Below are 19,258 nucleotides of genomic sequence, written 5' to 3'. Positions count from 1 at the left end.
CCCGAATGAACACTGAGCAGGCCGATCCAGCACAACAACAAGGCCGAGTCAGGTGTGCGGTGGACTCTGGCTCTCTGCTAAGTACTCTCCTCTTCCAGGGCCTTAAATGAGGTACGCCGGCCCCACGCTGCACCTGCCGTATAGGCACTCCGAACGGGAACGGAAGCCGCAACAGGCCTAGGATGGGGTTTTGTAAGAATCCAGCGTTTGTCCCCCTTCAACAAACAAGCACCTGGACGCTCGTGCTGTGTTTAGGCCCATGTGGCCAGGGGTCAAAGGAGAACACGCCTTGCGGTGGCATTGCAACCAAGGACACACAAATATTTACAGTCCTATTGCTGAAATTCATGGCCGTGCTTCTACCAAGCAGGGCTTTCCTTTCACTGCTTCTACTTATTACTCTTTTTTCTAGGCCTGGCCCCTACCACACAGTCCAGAGCCCTGACTCCCCTCTTAGGGAAGGAATACCAGACGGGGGCTCAGAAGACATGGGTTTGAGTCCTGCTCTCTGTCATCAGGTCAGATAATAGGATCCTAAGCCGGTCAGGATCTGCATGAAACTTTACCCATTTAGAACACACATACCACCACCGGCTTTGCTGCTCTCAGAGGACATCAGCGAGGGCTAAACAAACAAAAAACCAGGATAGCTGTGGAAGTCACAGATCTGTCAGCTCTACGGCAGCATTTTCCCCAACACACAGTAAGTGCACACCGTTCTGCAGGATGAAAGGCAGCCCCCTCCCACGCCACCACGACCAAAAAAGAAGAGGGTGCTGGGTTAGGCCAAGCGAAAGAGGGCAGCTCCCTTGTTGCAGGACTTCCTCCAGGATTCCACGTGGCTGCTCGCTGTCCGTCTTCTCTGCAAGGCATCCTCCTCTGGGGATGCTGTGGGGGACCTAACCCCCAGGTCTCCTCAAGTAGAAAGTCTCCCCCGTGAGCGGGGAGAGCGACGGTCACGAAGTGTTTTTCCCATCCGTCTCTATCATGAGATCCCACATCCTCCTGGTTGGTCTCCTGCGTATTTCTTTACTTCCTCCCTTGTTCCTGACCCCTCTGTGCTGGAAGGTCCTGGAATCGGTGTGCAGCCCCCTACAGAAGCTATCTCCCTGGGTGATTTCATCCAGTCCCCTTAAAAAACAAGTTCCATTCATCAAGACGAAATTCCTGGGTACAAAAGGACAGGTCTTAAAGACCATTAGGCACCTCCAGAGGACACTTCTGTACAAAGGAGACCTGCTTTGGGGCGCCTGGGTGGCTCAGTCAGTTAAGCATCCAACTTCGGCTCAGGTCATGATCTTGCAGTTCATGGGTTCAAGCCCCGCATCGGGTTCCATGCTGGCAGCTTGGAGCCTGGAGCCTGTTTCAGATGCTGGGTCTCCCGCTCTCTCTGCCCCTCCCCCACTCATGTCCTGTCTGTGTCTCAAAAATAAACTATAAAAAAAATTTTTTAAAAAAGGACCTACTTTAGTCAGGTGGGACCTGAGTTACAATAGGGTTTCCAATTCCTACCAATACAACCCAGAAGACTGTCTGCCCTTTGCAACCAGGAAGCTGATACAAATGATTAAAAAACAAAAAATCAGCGTTCGAAAAAGGGATAGCTACACACACCAGTGGCTCCCGAGTTGTTCTTAGTCGCCGTGTACGTAAATATCCAAGGGGTGACCAAGCACAAGGCAAAGTCTGACGTTTGGGGCAGACGTGGCTAAACAAACAGGTTCAGCTGCAACTTCTCAGATGCTTCCGACTCTTCGTAAAATTCCAAGTTCCTCTCAGCCTTCTGTGGCTCCGGCAGCTTCCTCTGATCCTCCGCACTTCGCCGAGGAAGCGGAATCGCAGGCTTGGCTCACACGCTGCCTCTGCGGCTGTGGTCCGGCGCCTGTGCCCACAAGGAAGCGGCACCACCAGCGGCACCCGGAAAGCGCCTTCCTGAAGAACACCAACACGGAAGGGTGGTTCCTTCCCCATGGTGCATTACAGGCCAGCCTCCTCCTGCAGAATTCGTGGCTTGCAAGTTTTATAGGATGACAACGTATTACTTCATAGCCAGAGAGAAGGGGTTATTTTTAAAAAGGATGCATTCTTCCCATAAGGGATCATAAAAGCCTTAACCACACGACAATGTTGTCTGGTTAAAGAAACTGAGCAGGTGTCAGTGCCCACAACTCACCTCAGCTTGGCCTGCTTCTCCAATCCAACCACTTTCCGCACCACCTGCTGGCAGAAGCCGTAGCACATGAAGAGGACGGAGTTCTCAGCGATGTTGGCGATCAGCGCCGGGCTGGTCCCCTTGTAGAAGCCCCGGAAGCCCACTTGGGAGTAGGTTTTCAGGCAGCAGTCGGTGAGGCCCCTGTACAGGTCGGGGAACGTCTGCATCTTCACTTTCACGGTGTCGAAGGGCTGCCCGGTCAGTACACATGCCGTGCCCCCTACAACGAGGACAGAAATCTCCTCCAGCACGAGCCTGCCCGTTTTAGAGCACAGCCTCCAACACCCGCAGAAACGAGAGGGAGGCAGCCTGCCCCAGGGCTTACTTCCGCTTCCGTTCATTCGACCTCTTTCTCCCCCAAACCTGCTGGCCCAGTCCAAATACCGACACAGGGTCCCCAGTGTGCCCGGCACCCAGCTACAGCCCTGAAGGGGTTCACCCTTGGCAGGAGAGACAGATGGGAGTTCAACAGTCAAAACCACCAGATGCAAAAGTGTGGAGGGCGTTCGGGGGTGTCAGCAGTGGGGTCTGAGGGACCTGGGCTGGAGAACTGGCTCTGCTGGGAGGTCCCGGACAAGCAAGATCACTTCTGAGCCCTGGTTCCTCACTCGGTTAGCATGAGGATTCAATAAAAATGGAGGAGAAGGATTAACAGAACAGCTGTTGTTTATCAACAAGTGGTTGATAAACAGCACTTAGTCTGTGTGTATGTGCAACCATACAGAAGGGAGAGAAAGTCCGGCAGTAATGAATCACTCCCCTTTGCCTAAGGCCCAGCAGGACTGAGGACGATCAGAAAAAGAGAGAAAGAAGCAACAGATAAAGACGACAGAGTTTGGCCAATCACTAGAGAGCTAAAATTTAACCATATGGAAAATCTTTATTGGACTCTACCAATTCATGACTTGTATTCGAATAGGGAATGCACTGAAACTTACCTCTGCTTAGTATAAGTCACCTATTTTTGCACTCTTATACTCTAAGAGTTTAGAAAATGGCAAAATCTCAATTGCGTTAGGTTACTTCCATAAAAATTCTGAACGTAAGGGAAAAGTTGAACCAGAACCACCCTATAATATCCCCAGACCCCAGAATGGGTCAACATTTGGGAAATGTCACCAGCTGACACTTCCATCTTCCTTGGGCCAAAGAGGCCTCTGTAGCTCAGACATTCCCCACTTGTGCCAGGAAACATAACCATCAATGAAGTTTTTAAAGCTTCATCAAAACTGAAGAGAAGAATTTCTTAAATATTTAAGAAATACAATTTCATAATTTGACATCACAAGGTTACCCCAACTAAACTGTGGAAAGTAGAGATATGAGAGGGACTGCTTTAAATGACTCCCAAGTAATTACTGGCAGATAAAAAGGCCATTTTCAAGGAGTTCTGCAAACTGGGCTCTTCTTTTAAGCAATCCCAAGCGTGATCTCTGGGATCCTCTCCCTACTGTTCATTTCTTCTAGGAGAGTAGTGATGCATTTCCACATTGCCTTGCCAAGTGATCCCCAGTTTGGAATTATAACCTCTTACAGCTCAAGAAGAGGTCACTACCATTAGGGTTATTCTTTACCAGGTACTCATAAGAATAACAGAAGACCCTAAACCAAAAAATAATTTAAACATTTGAAAAGAGGAGGTGAATCTCAGCATTTTTAAAGAGGATACATAATTTAGGTAACCTAGATGCAGATACACTAGATAAAGCATTTAATTCAGAGCATTACAATTTTAACTGGAAGTTTCCACATCTTAACTCAGTCATCCCAAACAGGTGGACATCACAGGTTGCTAATGAACACATTTGTTGCAGATCCTGAACAGTTACATTTCCAACAGGGAGAAAGTAGGAAGCTAGCACACTTTCAAATGCTTACTAAAGTCTACCCTCTCATCTACAGGGGGTAAGTGGACTCTCCTGTAATGTATTACAAATGACACTGTCGAGGCACGTGCTGAGCCCCACTCAAGTGGCTGAGGACTACTCCAAACACCAGTACCAGTCACTGAGACCCAGTAGGTGCTTACATACCCATCAAGTATCCATGAAGCTATGAATAATTTACAGGAACATTTCTCCACTTGCTTAGACAACAGACCTCCGATCATCTCATTCTCCTTGAGACACAAATGGAAAGAGCATCTGCTTTTTTTGGTAGGTGTCCCAACAGGCCCTGAATTTTATCCCGCAAAAGAGGCACCCAGACCATAGAGCACTCTACACCTTACCAAGTTCAGAGTTGTGGGTTTTCTATGCTCGACACAACTGAGTTGGCAAAGGACTGTCAGGGCAGGGATGGTGTCGGTAGGGAAAGTAGGGAGGCTAGAACTAAAGACCAAGTAGCAGAACCTTGACCACCTTGTCCAATAAATGCTCTAACAGTGCAGGAAGCATAGCAATTTTTAAATATTCTAATAAAAAATGCTCTTGATGGACCAAATGCTCCAATCAAAAGACAGGGTAAGGATGCCTGGCTGGCTTAGTTGGTAGAGCACGTAACGCTTGATCTCAAGGTTGTGCATTTGAGTCCTATGCTGGGTGAGAGCTTACTTAAAAAAAGAAAAAAAGAGGGGGCACCTGGGTGGTTCTGTCAGTTAAGTGTCCTGAACTTCAGATCAGGTCATGATCTCATGGTTCGGGAGTTTGAGCCCTGCATCAGGCTCCAGACTGACAGCTTGGAGCCTGGAGCCTGCTTCAGATTCTGTGCTTCTCTTTCTCTCTCTGACATCCCCCTACTAGTGCTCTCTCTCTTAAAAATAAACAAACGTTAAGAAAAAAGGACACTGGGTGACTGAATGAACACACACACACACACACACACACACACACACACACCTATATNAAAAAAAAAAAAAAAAAAAAAAACAAAAAAAAAAAAAAAAAAGCTGGAGTGGCAACACACAAAATACTGCAAAACAAACACTGTAGCAAGAGACTAAGAAGGGCACTACATCATGATAAAGGGATCAATCCAACAAAAAGATAGAACATTTATAAACAGCTACGCACCCAACACAGAAGCACCTAAGTACATAAAGCAATTGACATAAAGGGAAAATTTGACAGTAATGCAATAGTAGAGGACTTTAGCACCCCAACTACATCAACAGATCACCCAGGCAAAAAATTAACAAGGAAACAGTGGCTTTGAACAACACATCAGACCAGATGATCATAACCTATACATATAGAACATTCCATCCAAAATCAAAAGAAAACACACTGTTTTCAAATGCACATAGAACATTCTCCAGAATAGATCATATGTTAGGCCACAAAAATCTCAATAAATTTAAGAAGATTGAAATCAGGGCACCTGTGTGCCTCAGTAGGTTAAGCGTCCAACTCTTGATAGCAGCTCAGGTCATGATCTCACAGTCGTGAGATCGAGCCCCACATTGGCTCCACACTGAGCATGGATCGTACTTAGGCATTTTCTCTCTCCCCCTTTAAGCTCCCCCACTTGCTCACATGTGTTCATGCAATCTCTTTCTCTCTCTCTCAAAATAAATAAAATTTAAAAACACTGAAATCAGGGGCACCTCAGTAGCTCAGTTGGTTAGGCGTCTAACTTCGGCTCAGGTCATGATCTCACAGTTCGTGGGTTCGGGCCCTGCGCTGGGCTCTGTGCTGGCAGCTAGCTCAGAGCCTGGAGCCTGTCTTTAGATTCTGTGTCTCTCTCTCTGGCCCCCTCCCTCCCCCCTGCTCACACTGTATCTCTCTCTCAAACCCACAGCTAATATACTCAATGGTGAAAAATTGAGAGCTTTTCCTCTATGATCAGTAACAAGACAAGGATGTATCCTCTCATTACTTACTCAACATAGTACTAGAAGTCCTAGCTATAGCAATCATACAAGAAATAAAAGGCATCCAAATTACCTTCTTCCAATTAAGGAAGAAGCTACACTGTCCCTAATTTGCAGATGAAAGGATAGTGCCTAAAGAAAACCTCAAAGACTTCACCAAAAACCTGTTTAAACCGATAAATGAATTCAGTAAATTTGTAGGATACAATATTAAAGAGAATTCTGTTGCATGTTTATAGTATTAGAAAGAGAAACTTTTTAATTTAAAATTTTTTAAAAAAGAACACTTAAGAAATAATCCCATTTACAATCGCTCCAAAAAAAAAAAAAAAAGAAAAAAACCAAACCTAGAAATAAACTTAACCAAGGAGGTGAAAGACCTATACTCCTGAAAACTATAAAGCATTGAGAAAGAAACTAAACATGACACAAATGGGAAAGACATACCATGCTCATGGATTGGAAGAACAAATATTGTTAAAAGGTCCATACTACCCAAAGCAAAATCAACAGATTCAATGCAATCCCTACCAAAATACCAACAACATTTTCCCCAGAACTAGAATAATCCTACAATTTTCAAGGAACCACAGACATCCCTGAATAACCAAAGCAATTTTGAAAAAAAAACAACAAAGCTTGAGGTATCATGATCCCAGATTTCAAGATCTACTACATAGTCTTTGGTCCATGTGTGCATCCTCAGGCTGGATCCCTTCTCCAGGCACTAAGACACAGTTGTACAGATGACCAAATCCTGCTCTGCAAAGTACTTCCTTCCAGGTGAATGACCCTCACTGGATGATATACATTCTTTAAAAATTTTTTTTTGAGTTTGGGAAAGTCTAGCAGGACTGCTAAAACAAAAATTACTCTTCAGGAAAATAAAACAATCCAGTTTTGACAACATATCCACAATTCCTTGTGTACAGTCAGAAATTGCTAGACTTGGAAAGAAATAGAAAAATATCACCTACAGGGAAAGAATTCAGTTGATGAAACTGACCAGGAGATAGTTCAGGTGTTAGATTTAAAATGCAAAGACATAAAGGACTGCCTGGATGGCTCAGCTGGTTAGGTGTCTGACTTCAGCTCAGGTCATGGTCTTACAGTTCACAGGTCTGAACCCCACATCGGGCTCTATGCTGACAGCTCGGAGCCTGGAGCCTGCTTCGGATTCTGTGTCTCCTTCTTTCTCTGTGTCTCTCCCCGCTAACACTCTCTCAAAAATAAATAAAACATTAAAAAACTAATAAAAATGCAAAGACATATCAACAGTCATCATAATAAAGTTTAAAGGTATGGGGTGCCTGGGTGGCTCAGTTGGCTAAGCGTCCAACTTCGGCTCAGGTCATGATCTCATGGTTCGTGGGTTTGAGCCCCACGTCAGGCTCTTTGCTGACAGCTAGCTCAGAGCCTGGAGCCTGCTTCAGATTCTGTGTCTCCCTCTCCCTCTGACCCTCCCTGCTCGCTTGCTCTCTCTCTCTCTCTCAGAAATAAATAAAACATTAAAAAAAGAAAAAAGAAGTTTAAAGGCCTGATGGAAAATCTGCACTTGGTGGCCAAAGAGATATGGAAATCTCTTAAAAATGATCTAAAGGAAATTTTAGGAATAAAAAGTACACTATCTGAAATGAAAAATCCAAAGAACTCCAGTACCAAAAAGGAGTGGCAACAAATAAAAGAATTAGCCACACAAAAAAACAGGATAAATAAGATAGAAGGAGCAAACTCTAAAATAGTAGAGGATATTGAAAATTTGACTTTTTTAAATGCTTATTTTTGAAAGAGAGAACATGGACAAGGAAGGGGCAGAGAGAGGGAGAAAGTGAGAATCCCAAGCAGGCTCCACAATGTCAGTGCAGAGCCCAGTGCAGGACTCGAACCCATGTACCATGAGATCATGACCTCAGCTGAAATCAAGTCAGCCACTTGCCCCGAAAATTTGATTTTTAAAGAAATGAATGAGCAGAGTAGCAAGTTAGATGAAGCTACAGAGTACAATACAAACCAAGGTAAGGAACTGTCCCATGATAAATCACAAAATCACAAATTCAAGAGAAGTACAGAAGAAGCCATAGCAAATAGTTGATGGACACAGAGATTGCAGCACCCTACAGAAGTAACAGGAGAGGAGAGAGAGATTGCAGATGATGAACCGGTCAAAGTAATAACAGGAAAAAATCCCTCAGAATTTAAAGAACAAAGAGAAAATTCTAAAACCCTCTGGTGAAGGTGAAGGAGCAATACTCATGGCAGCAGACTTTTCATCAGCAACAATGGACATTAGTAAGCAATGGAGTAATGTCTTCAACATCGTAATAGAAAATGATTTTGAACCTAACTTTCTAGCCCAAGTTAAATTAGCATTAAGCATGGGGAAGTAAGGACATTTTCAGATATGCAAAGCCTCAGCAAATTTATGAGCCAAAAGTCATTTATAAAAGAATTAATGAAAGATCCATGCCCACAAGAAAAGGAGGAGGAAAATAATGGACTTAAGAAAAAGGAGATAAAACTCTAACAGATCCCAAGCATGGAGCTAGGGAGGAAATCAGTGATGGCTTGAGCTTTCTATTTGTTAAAGAGGAAAAGTTGCTGGCCAGAGGACGTGAAGAACTTAGAAATTCAGGAGGAAGAGTCTTCAAAGTGAGGGGGGAAAAAAACCCAACAACAAAAAACACCGCTAGAGGAGGTAGAGGCCTCAGAGACAGACGTGGAGGGAGATGGGGCTTGACAGCTGGGGGAGGAAAGAGAAGAGGCTTCAGGATTACGTGAGGAACAGGACACAAACTTTCAGTGTCATACTATGGCAAATACAAAGCATGAAGTTGACGAAATAACCAATAATGGCTTGGAGATTATTTCGATTAAAGAGGTATAAGATCCTGAGCCAGAAAAAGATGAAGGTTCAGAGTGGGAAATGAAAGTATTCTTATTGTGGGAGGAAGGAAAGGACTCTGAAGTAAAAATATAAAGACTATCTCCCAGATTCAGGAAGAAAAAAAAAAAAAAAAAAGAGGCCTCACATGTACTTAAATTGCCAGTAGTTATTTGGCTTGGGGACTCAAAGAAGAAAAAACTGATGAAACACTGGATGGAACAAAACCCCCAGAATAAAGCAGCAGCTATCCCCATAAATCAAGGAGTCGGGACAGTCTCTCTGACCTTGCATTTGGCCTCTCCCTCAAAGTCACTAGAGCTGATTTCTGGTATGCAGAAAAGGCACTGATGTTCAAATCTGAGTACTCCATCAGGAATCACCACATATTTTTACAGAAAACTGAGATAGATAGACACAAAACTCTGCAAACAGAGAAATCAGCATGTGAAGAAACAGACTCGATACCAGAAACTGAAGAAAACTTTAGAAGAAATGTAATTAATAACTTCAGAGAGATACAAGAGGAGATTGGAAATATTATCATTCAGAAGTCTTGGAAATAAAAAAAACTCAATAAATGCTCTAAATAGCAGAATACACACACTTGAAGAGAGAATGGACAATCTGGAGAATTCTTCAGTTTGATATTCTAAGGATACAATGCAAGTGGCCAAATAGATAATAAAGATCAGAATAAACATTAAAAAAAAAAAAAGAGAGACACAGAGGATAGATCCAGAAGCACCAACATTCATTCTGATAGGAATTCCAGAAAAAGATAATAAAGAGCATGGAGCAGAGGAAATAATAAAGGAAATGATTGAAGGAAACTTTCCAGAGGTAAAGAAAGATTCAAGTCTTGGTATCATTGCTTACCGAGAACCTAGTAAGACTGATGAAAACAGACTTGTTCCTAGGTACATCTGGGTGAAATGTGGGAATTCCAGTGATAAAGAAAAAAATAATAAAGGCTTCCAGAAAGAGAAGAGAGACCGTATAGAGGAACAAGAATCAGACTGATGGCAGACTTATCACTGGATACTCTGGATGCTAGAAATAAAATGGGGCAATATCATAAAAGTTCTGCAGGCAAAAGGCTTTAAACCTAGAATACTATACCCAGCCAAAATGGCATTTGATATTGAAAGTAAAACAAGAACATGTTTTGATACAGAAGCAACCACAAAGTTTATTTCTTGCATCCCTCCTCTGAAATATTAGAGGATATACTTTAGAAATCCAGGGTGACTACAAATACATACAATATATATTATCTTCTTCCCACACTGAAAGTCAACAAGGAAAACTGGAAAATAAAACACCACATTTCTACCTAGGAGGATGGACAGCTAAAAGTACTTGGGAAGTAGGAGAAAAGGAGGTTATAGATACTATCTAGGTGTCGGTAAAGCTAAAGAGTATATTAAAATTAATGTCAATCATCGTAGCTTTTGTAGAAGTAGGCTTTCCACACTAGCAGGGAGAGGGAAGGAATCTGTCAATGTAACCATTAGACAGAAAGAGGTGGGTGAAAGCAATAAAAAAGCACAGGAAAAAGATGACAGGATAAAGTAGAAAAAAATGCAAAATTTGAACTCTTATCAAGAGAATGTTTAATTTTATCATATATATTAATCTGAATCTTTTATTAAACCTTTTCTTTTAAAAACAAGATATACTACAAGGCTATAATAATCAAAACAATATGGTACTGGCACAAAAGTAGACACAGATTAATGGAACAGAACAGAGAGCTCAGAAACAAACCCACACTTATAGGGACAATCACTCTATTGGCAAAGAAGGGAAGAATATACAATGGGGAAAAGAAAGACTTCTATAAATGATGCTGTGAAAGGGATGGCTATATGCAAAAGAATTTAAATGGACTACTTTCTTTCATCACACAAAAACAAACTCAAAATGGATTAAAGACCTAAATGCGAGACCTGAAACCATAAAACTTCTAGAAAAAACCACAGGCAGTAAGTCCTTTGATATTGACCATAGCAACATTTTTCTAGATAGGTCTCCTAAGGCAAAGGAAACAAAAGCAAAAAAAAACCAAAAAACAACTACTGGGACCATGCTACAATAAAAAAGCTTCTGCACAGTGAAAGAAACCATCAACAAAACAGAAAGAAAACTTACTAAATGGATGAGAATATTTGCAAATGATGTTGATAGAGAACTGATATTCAAAATCTATNTGTGGGTCTGAGCCCTGCATCAAACTCTGTGCTGACAGTGTGGAGCCTGGAGCCTGCTTCAGATTCTGTGTTTCCCTCGCTCTCTGGTCCTCCCCAACTCACTCACTCTCTCTCAAAAATAAACATTAAAGTAAAAAAAAGGGCAGTGGACCTGAATAAACATTTTTCTAAAAAAAGATATCTAAATGGCCAACAGACCCATGAAAAGATGCTCAGCATCACTAATCATCAGGGAAAAGCAAATCCAAACCACAACGAGAAATCACCTAATACCGATCAGAATGGGTTGGATGAAAAAGACAAGAAGTAACCAGTGTTGGCAAGGCCATAGAGAAAAAGACACTCTTAAGCACTATTAGTGGGAATGTACATTAGTGCATCCACAACGGGGGGAAAAAGTGGTGTGTTCCTCAAAGAATTAAAACGAGAAATATCGTGTGATCCATTCATTCCAGTAATGGGTATTATTTACTCAAAAAAAAAAAAATGAAAACACGAATTCAAAAAGATATGTACACCCCTAAGTCCCTTGCAGAATTATAATAGCCATGACATGGAAATAACCTAAGTGCCCCCTGGTACATGAAGAGGTATAGGCGTCCCCTGTGCCCCATGGCGGTGGCAGGTGCTGGCCTCCTGAGCTGGGCTTCGTGGAGGCAGGGCCCGCGTGGCAGCCAGCAGTTCCCAAGCAAGGTGGGAGGTNACAGCAGCCACCGTTTCAGGGCTGGGATGACGGCCTGATCACCCGTGGGAGGGGCCGGGGGGCGTGGCCCAGCTCGGGGCCCCCTCCCCCCCCGCCCGCGCACTCTGGACCCCAACACTGGAGTTAATCAATTTCTTTTAGACATCTGCCACTTTATAAAAAATGACTTACTCCCATGAGCCACCTTCTGAGCATCCTCCTCCGGGACAGGAGAGCGCCTGCGCCTCCCCCTCAAGCCTGGTGCTCATCTCCTCTTTGTGGCTGTGGAGGCCCCAGAGGCCCCAAAACACGCTCCAGGCTCCACAAAGCACATTACTGCCCTAGGGAGCACCAGACTCAGACCGGAGACTGGGCCGTACGCAGGCTTGCGCACAGCCAGATTATTCGGACAGACCAATTCCAGCCCACAACTTCCTTTCTCCGGAATTTGAAACTGTAATAGAAACGGAAGCAGAGATTACACCTGAAGTTGTTGAAAAAGCAAACGAATTAGAAATTATGGGAAGCATGGGTGAAGCGTCTGAGAAAGAACTGGATTCCATGGCAAAACATAAATCCAAGGAAAATAAAATTTTCCAGAAGTTTAAAAATAAAATAGCTCTTGAGGGGCACCTGGGTGGCTCCCCCGGGTAAGCGACCAACTTCTGCTCAGGTCATGATCTAGCAATTGGTGAGTTCAAGCCCCACGTTGGGCTGTGCTGACAGCTCAGAGGCTGGGGCCTGCTTCGGAGGCCTGTGTCTCCCTCTCTCTCTGCCCCTCCCCCTGCCCCCACTTGTGCCGTCTCCCTCTCAAAAATAAACATTTAAAAAAATTAAAAATAAACAGAACAGCCCTTGAGCCAGAAGAGGTTCTCAGATATGGCAGAGAGACTGCACCCATCCGGATCCCCGAAAATATCCCTCAAGGAAACGACGTTCCATACTGCCCCTGGGGTGTCAAGAGAATACCTGAATTCCAGGTCATGCGTCAGCTGCCCAACTACCTGACGGCTGACAAACTGGCCACAGGGGTCAGTGGGGGGTTTGGGCTGTCCTCCCCTGTGCTGAACGCCGTAGGCTGGGGATTCGCTACAGAGAGGGCATTCTTTGAAAGCAAGTTAGAACAGATACCTGCTGGAGATGTCGTAAAGCCTTGTAAATGCTCGTAATCTCTTAAACTTTGTAATTCCATTTCTCTTTATTTGTCCTAAGGAAATAATTACCAAAGACAAAGATGTTGTTTTAGATGAGTTTACAATGTGTAAATATTAGTGAAACAAAAATGTCCGGTGACAAGCATTTACATAAATTTTGGTATATCCCTACAGCAGAAGGTAATGCTATCTTAATGGTACAGACCTATGTGCACATCCAATAAGATACAGGTTTAAACTGACACCAAGATGTTCATAGCATGTTCATATCTTTATATAAAGTATGTATACATGTGTACATGCACAGAAATCTGGGAAGATACATACTCGGTGTGAACTAATTAACTATGAATGGTGGGACTAGATGAAGTAATTGTTTTACCTACGTTTCTTTCTACAAAAAAATGGGGTAATTACCTAAAAAAAGGTTACATACACACACACACACATCTATATATATGTGCATGCATGCAATGGAGTATTACTCAGCCATAAAACAAAAAGAGATCTTCCCATTTGCAACAACATGGACAGACCTAGAGGGGATTATGCAAAGTGAAATTAGTCAGGGAAAGACAAATACCATGTGATTTCACTTATATGTAAATCTAAAGAACAAAACCTACAAAGACACTCTTAAAAACAGAGAACAAACTGGTGGTTGCCAGAGGGAAGGTGGGCGGATGAAACAGGTAAAGGAGACGAAGGTACAAACTTCCAGGTATAAAATAAATCATGGAGATGTAAATTACAACCTAGGAAGTACAGTCAATGGGGACAGAAGCGGACCACATGTATGGTGCACACTGAGTAATGTACACAATGGCCAAGTCACTATGCTGCACCCCTGAAATTAACAGAGGTTAACCATCTTTCAATATGGAAAAAAGGTTTTTGGCTTATTTTTAATTTTGTCATTTGAGAGGATAAATGCCAATGACCGAAAATGTCACATTCCGAAACTATACTAGTTAAGGCATACAGCAAACAGAGCAGTCAAAAGGGGGGGGTGCGTTACTTTATCACCATCAAACGACTAAATCTTAAAGGGAGACCAAGCTTCTGCTTTATGGCAATTTAACTTTTGAGCTCCACACTGCCTCATTTCAACGTTATCCAATTACTCAACGATCTTCTCCAGATCCTTCCCCACCCTAGCTGCTTGGTGCTCTTGGCCGTTTCCTCACTAGCTTCAGACAGGCAGTGACAGCTTCCCAGCACTTTACACCAGATGAGCTGGACCCAAACCTGCCAGATGGGAGAGATCGGTTTCAAAGAAAAGGAGGGACACAGAGAAGAATGCACGTACGTGTGCTACACCTATATCACCTCAGACCACGATGGCCCAATGTCCGGATCCGGAGAGCTGGGCGTCAAAGGCTCCAGACTAACCTCCACCCCCGAGGCATGCTGTTGGCCCATTACACAGTATTAAAACAAAGACAATGACAGAGCTGGTCAAGGAACCAAGCAACCAAGGTACTAGCCTCGTGTGGACACCATCTAGCTGTGCAATCATGAACAAATCTGTTCCTCTCTGGATCTCTTTCCTACATAGACAGGGAGCATTAGAGCCAATGCTCTCTAAAGGCCCTTCCAGCTCCACCACTGGGAGACTGAGACCCCTCCAAAGTGGGGCTGTGGCCTCCTGCTGGCATTCCACGCGCCTCCCGGAAGACGGGGTTCTCCAGTCACTAACAGGGGCCTCCTCTCCCAGCACCGCTGGCTTAGAGCACAGACCCCTGCCCAACGAGCCTGTTGTCCTCCAAAGGTAAACAATACAGGACAATGCTACATCAGTGAGGGGTGGCCCTGTGTTACTGGGGCAGGAAGAAATCCTACCTAGTCATCAGGACAATCACAGGCCATACATGTAAGGGCCCAAGACATGTTACTACTATGATTAGGATAAAAAGCACATCCAACAGCAAGGGTCTTACACACGAGACTCCCAACAATACCCTTGCGATTTAGGTCATTAAAATATACGGTAAATTATGAATGTGGCACCCAAATAGCTAAANGGGCCCAAGACATGTTACTACTATGATTAGGATAAAAAGCACATCCAACAGCAAGTGTCTTACACATAGACTCCCAACAATACCCTTGCGATTTAGGTCATTAAAATATATGGTAAATTATGAATGTGGCACCCAAATAGCTATCCACACAGAAATGCCTTCCTAGGAAAAAGAAAGCTCTATCACAGCAGATTCTACATCTTTGATTGACTGAGGGACATTTAATTCAAAAGCTGAGATTTTTCATGTGGTTCAATACTGTCCTATGGCAGAGGCAAAAACTGAGCCCCGAGCACTCACAGGACTGGACTGTTAAGTGGGTGCCAGAGGCAGGCGAGTGGGTCCACCGTTCCCACGGTCAGGGTCTTCCCAATGTGGCACAGGGAGTGGGGTGGGAGATGGAACGTGTGGCCTAGGGGGGCAGCTGGGTCAGGGACTGACCCAGACAGAGGCACTCAGCAGCCCAGAGGCCAGTGGGGCAAAAAACCCAGGCAGCCCTTAGTTTCCCCTACTCCTGGGCCTGCACNGGTAAATTATGAATGTGGCACCCAAATAGCTAAACACACAGAAATGCCTTCCTAGGAAAAAGAAAGCTCTATCACAGCAGATTCTACATCTTTGATTGACTGAGGGACATTTAATTCAAAAGCTGAGATTTTTCATGTGGTTCAATACTGTCCTATGGCAGAGGCAAAAACTGAGCCCCGAGCACTCACAGGACTGGACTGTTAAGTGGGTGCCAGAGGCAGGCGAGTGGGTCCACCGTTCCCACGGTCAGGGTCTTCCCAATGTGGCACAGGGAGTGGGGTGGGAGATGGAACGTGTGGCCTAGGGGGGCAGCTGGGTCAGGGACTGACCCAGACAGAGGCACTCAGCAGCCCAGAGGCCAGTGGGGCAAAACCCAGGCAGCCCTTAGTTTCCCCTACTCCTGGGCCTGCATTTACCCGTGTCCGCGAGGCACTGTCTATACCCCTCCTCACTAGCCTACCTTGATCAACCTTCGGTTCATCAGAACTGTGACTTTTTTCACAATTAAGGGAATGACGGGATGTCAGGGGGCAGCCCACTTGAAGTGTTGACCCAGGGACCCCACTGGGTAAGAGGACAACGGGTAACCCACCCCTCTGGCCTCTCCACTCCCAGGAGCTGTGACCCATTAGAAGAATCGGTACGAGGGGCCAGGGTAAACCAGGGTTTTTATCTGGGAAACAGGAGCATTCCAGCACTTCTCTGGCCCCAAAATAATGCAGGAACCTAGAGAACCAAGTTACTACCCGCGCACGTCCAATTACTGACTCGGGCAGAGCAAAGGCAAGCTTTCTGGAGTGGCTTGTGTGTCACAAGCATGGCCCAGGAGTGTGCACTTGTGCCCTGTGAGGCTGCAGTCTACCCTGGGGCCCGGGCCCAGTCCAGCACACCACACTGGAAAGGGCCTCTCCTTTCCTTTTAGGGCTGCAGAAACCATAAATATCAGTCTCATTTACCAAAGACGTTTCTAAAGGGTGTCCTCCTTTCTGTCCCTGGCGGGAGTAAGGACAGTAACTGGGGTTGCCCTGGAGAAATGACACTGTGATTCTGGGCTACAGGGGCTCTGAAGACTGACTGCCAGGCTTGGAGTAAAATCCCATGTCACCTGCAGAGGCCAGCCATGGGACAATGGACAGGCGACTCCAGCTGTAAACTGAGGACACTCCCACTGTGCACCCTGCCTCAAAGTTTTACTGGAAGGGAACTACTCTGTCTTCTGGTGTTCCTGGAACACAGTATTATACTTCCATTAAGTGGATTCACGCCAAGGCGAAAGCATGTTGCTTCTGGAGTGACAAAGGTGATCTTTTCACTGCCCTTTCACGGCTCTCACTTGCAGCAGGTACTTGAGGAATAGAGGATGAGGTGCCCCCTGGACTTACCTGCGGCCCCCGCCGTAAGGTCAATGGCAGCTTGGATGGCAGGGCTGGACTTCATGTTTGGCCCCTCCTCTGCTGGATTCCGTGGAAGGCAACTCTCTGGAGCTTATGATGGGCGTCTCATAGCCCTGAGAGGAGACAAGAGCTCACCATCAGTGGGGCCTCTGCAGCTCACCATCTACTGGGACCTCAACTTCCAGGAGCCGGGAGATCGGCTCTACATTTCTCCAAAGAATGGCAGTCAAAAGTGTCAGTGCAGCTTAGAAATTGGCCTCCCCTTCTCCCCGCCCACCACCTCCTCATAAAAACTCCCAAGTCAGGAACCTGAGTATCAGTGCTATAGCCAAGCGGGGGCGGGGGGAGGCATTTCAACCGACCTTCCTGAAAAGTTTACACATTAATGCCAAATCTCAGACACCCAAGCTACATCAAGCTAGTTTTTCAGAGCCCTAAGTCCACTAGGCTCAGTTTTAAATTCAGACAGTGGCCTGTGTTGGGTCCCTAAAAGGAGGTCACAAAACAGTAGGTGTGGAAAGGAATGAGTTAGGAGGAGCTCCACGGAGTGACACATGCCTGGGTCTGAATGCCTGCTGTCCCCAGCAGGGTGGCCCCTTGGGCCCCTAAAGCTGGGGGCCCCACATATAAAAGATGAATAACAGAAGTATTATACTACAAAGGCAATCACAAATAACGGCATGGGACAGATGTTCTGAGAAGTACAGAGCGTAGCACCAAACCCTGTCATCCCAGTCCCTTCCAGAGCTTCTCAACCATCAATGTGTACACAAATCACCTGGGGACCTTGTGAAACTACAGATTCTGATGTCATAGGCCTCACTTGAGACCAGAAACCCTGCCAGCCAGGACAAGCTCCCAGAGGAGGCTGATGGTGGCTGGCCCCCAACCACCTTTTAAGAAGCAACACCTGGTCCACTGTGTGCTCAATGTGCTTGATAAGAATCACCGGGGTACTTGTTAAATATTCAAGTAACCAGGCCTCTCTCCTACTGATCTTGATTCAGCAGGTTTAGGCTGGACCCTAAGAAGTTTGGAAGAACTAGAGGCTACTCCACTGTCTTTAGACAAAAATCACCTACTGCAGAGGGAGGGACTTTATAAATGCAGATTAAAAAAAAAAAAGGAAAGGTGGCTCATTAACACAGAATTTTAAGATAACCAATTCAGCAACCAATTCCGTGTGGTTCTCAAACTATGTAAGTGACTTATTTGTGGGTAACAAGGAACAATTTTTATTCATCACACTAAAGACCTTTGTGCTCCCTGTCAGGGTACCTCTCAGAGGGTGGTGGGATGGCTGGATCATTAATGAAGGCCAATGTCAACCTAGACAGATCAGCAGAAAAGAATTTTATCCACTCACAAGGTTTTTAACCACTTGAAGCATGTTGCCAATGACCAGGCACCAAGAATCTTGATTTCTTTACAAAAAATTGTAAAACCAGCAACCACAAAAGCACAATACCGGACTTGAAAAAGCAACAACTAAGTTAGACAAGACACGAATTTTATCTTGTTGATAGGACTGGAGAAGCAGGTTCAATAACTAAGTTGATGAGGTGGGAGGAGCCTGGCTGGCTCAGTCCATGGAGCATGGGACTCTTGATCTCCGGGTCTTGAGTTCAAGCCCCACATGGGCAGAACGATTACTTAAGAAAAAAATAAAGTTGATAAGGTGGTGGCCATCTGGTACCTAGAGAAGGATTTCAGCGTCCGAATCCAATCTCCTCCTTTTCCAGATGGAAAACGGAGGCCAGAAAGAAGAGCTTTTCAAGGTTTTACAAGTAGTCAGTGGATTCCACTGAAGTCTTGCCTTTTGGGTCTGTGCTTACTAACCAGTGTTTAATCCAGAGTATTCCAAGCTGACCAAAAAGAAAAAAAATAAACACTCAACCCTGCGTTTCAGAGGAAAAATGGAGGCAAGTGGGGAGAGGAGTCACACAGGGCCCAACCAGTGTGGCTTCTCAGAGAGGTCAATTATTTGGGTGTGGACATTTCTTTCTTAATTCACAAAGAAAGGCATTGATGGTACTGTGTCATCAAATGTGAATTCAACCCCTTCAGGTAAGCCAAACGTGAACACATTGAATCCTACAAATGACTTCTAGATTAGGATAATAAACAGTGATGGGAACAGACCAACTCAGAACGTATGGCAATTGAAGGCTTCAAGAAGTCTTAAAGAAGACTTTCAAGAAGTCTTGAAAAAGACCAACGGCTCAGGGGGGAGGGGGGACGGAAGGCAAGACTGGTCAGCAGGAGTTAAAACTCATTCCTGGGCCAGTGGAAGAGAAAAGCTGAATCGTTCCAGCGTCCCTTTACCCCTCCTGCAAAGGACACGTGCGTCCGACTACAG

General features: G+C 44.9%; 1 protein-coding gene and 1 pseudogene across 1 annotated transcript in view; one reads left to right on the top strand and one right to left on the bottom strand.

Annotated features, from left to right (window-relative positions):
• Nucleotides 1–19,258, bottom strand: part of SLC25A15 (solute carrier family 25 member 15) — a 32,503-nt gene that overhangs the window by 10,963 nt on the left and 2,282 nt on the right. Inside the window, exons 2-3 of the mRNA XM_077752580.1 lie at nt 16,888–17,012; nt 2,174–2,432 (exon numbers count right to left, since the gene is read on the bottom strand). Of these exons, the coding sequence (XP_077608706.1) occupies nt 2,174–2,432; nt 16,888–16,942 (314 nt within the window). The 5' untranslated portion in view covers nt 16,943–17,012. The remainder of the gene's footprint in view (nt 1–2,173; nt 2,433–16,887; nt 17,013–19,258) is intronic.
• LOC144222102 (programmed cell death protein 2 pseudogene) lies at nt 11,730–12,910 on the top strand (annotated as a pseudogene).

The sequence above is a fragment of the Crocuta crocuta genome, unplaced genomic scaffold (assembly GCF_008692635.1).
Source record: "Crocuta crocuta isolate KB4526 unplaced genomic scaffold, BGI_CrCroc_1.0 scaffold190, whole genome shotgun sequence".
NCBI lineage: Eukaryota > Metazoa > Chordata > Mammalia > Carnivora > Hyaenidae > Crocuta > Crocuta crocuta.
Note: the sequence above shows the minus strand (reverse complement) of the source record. Positions and strands in the feature narration are given on the sequence as shown.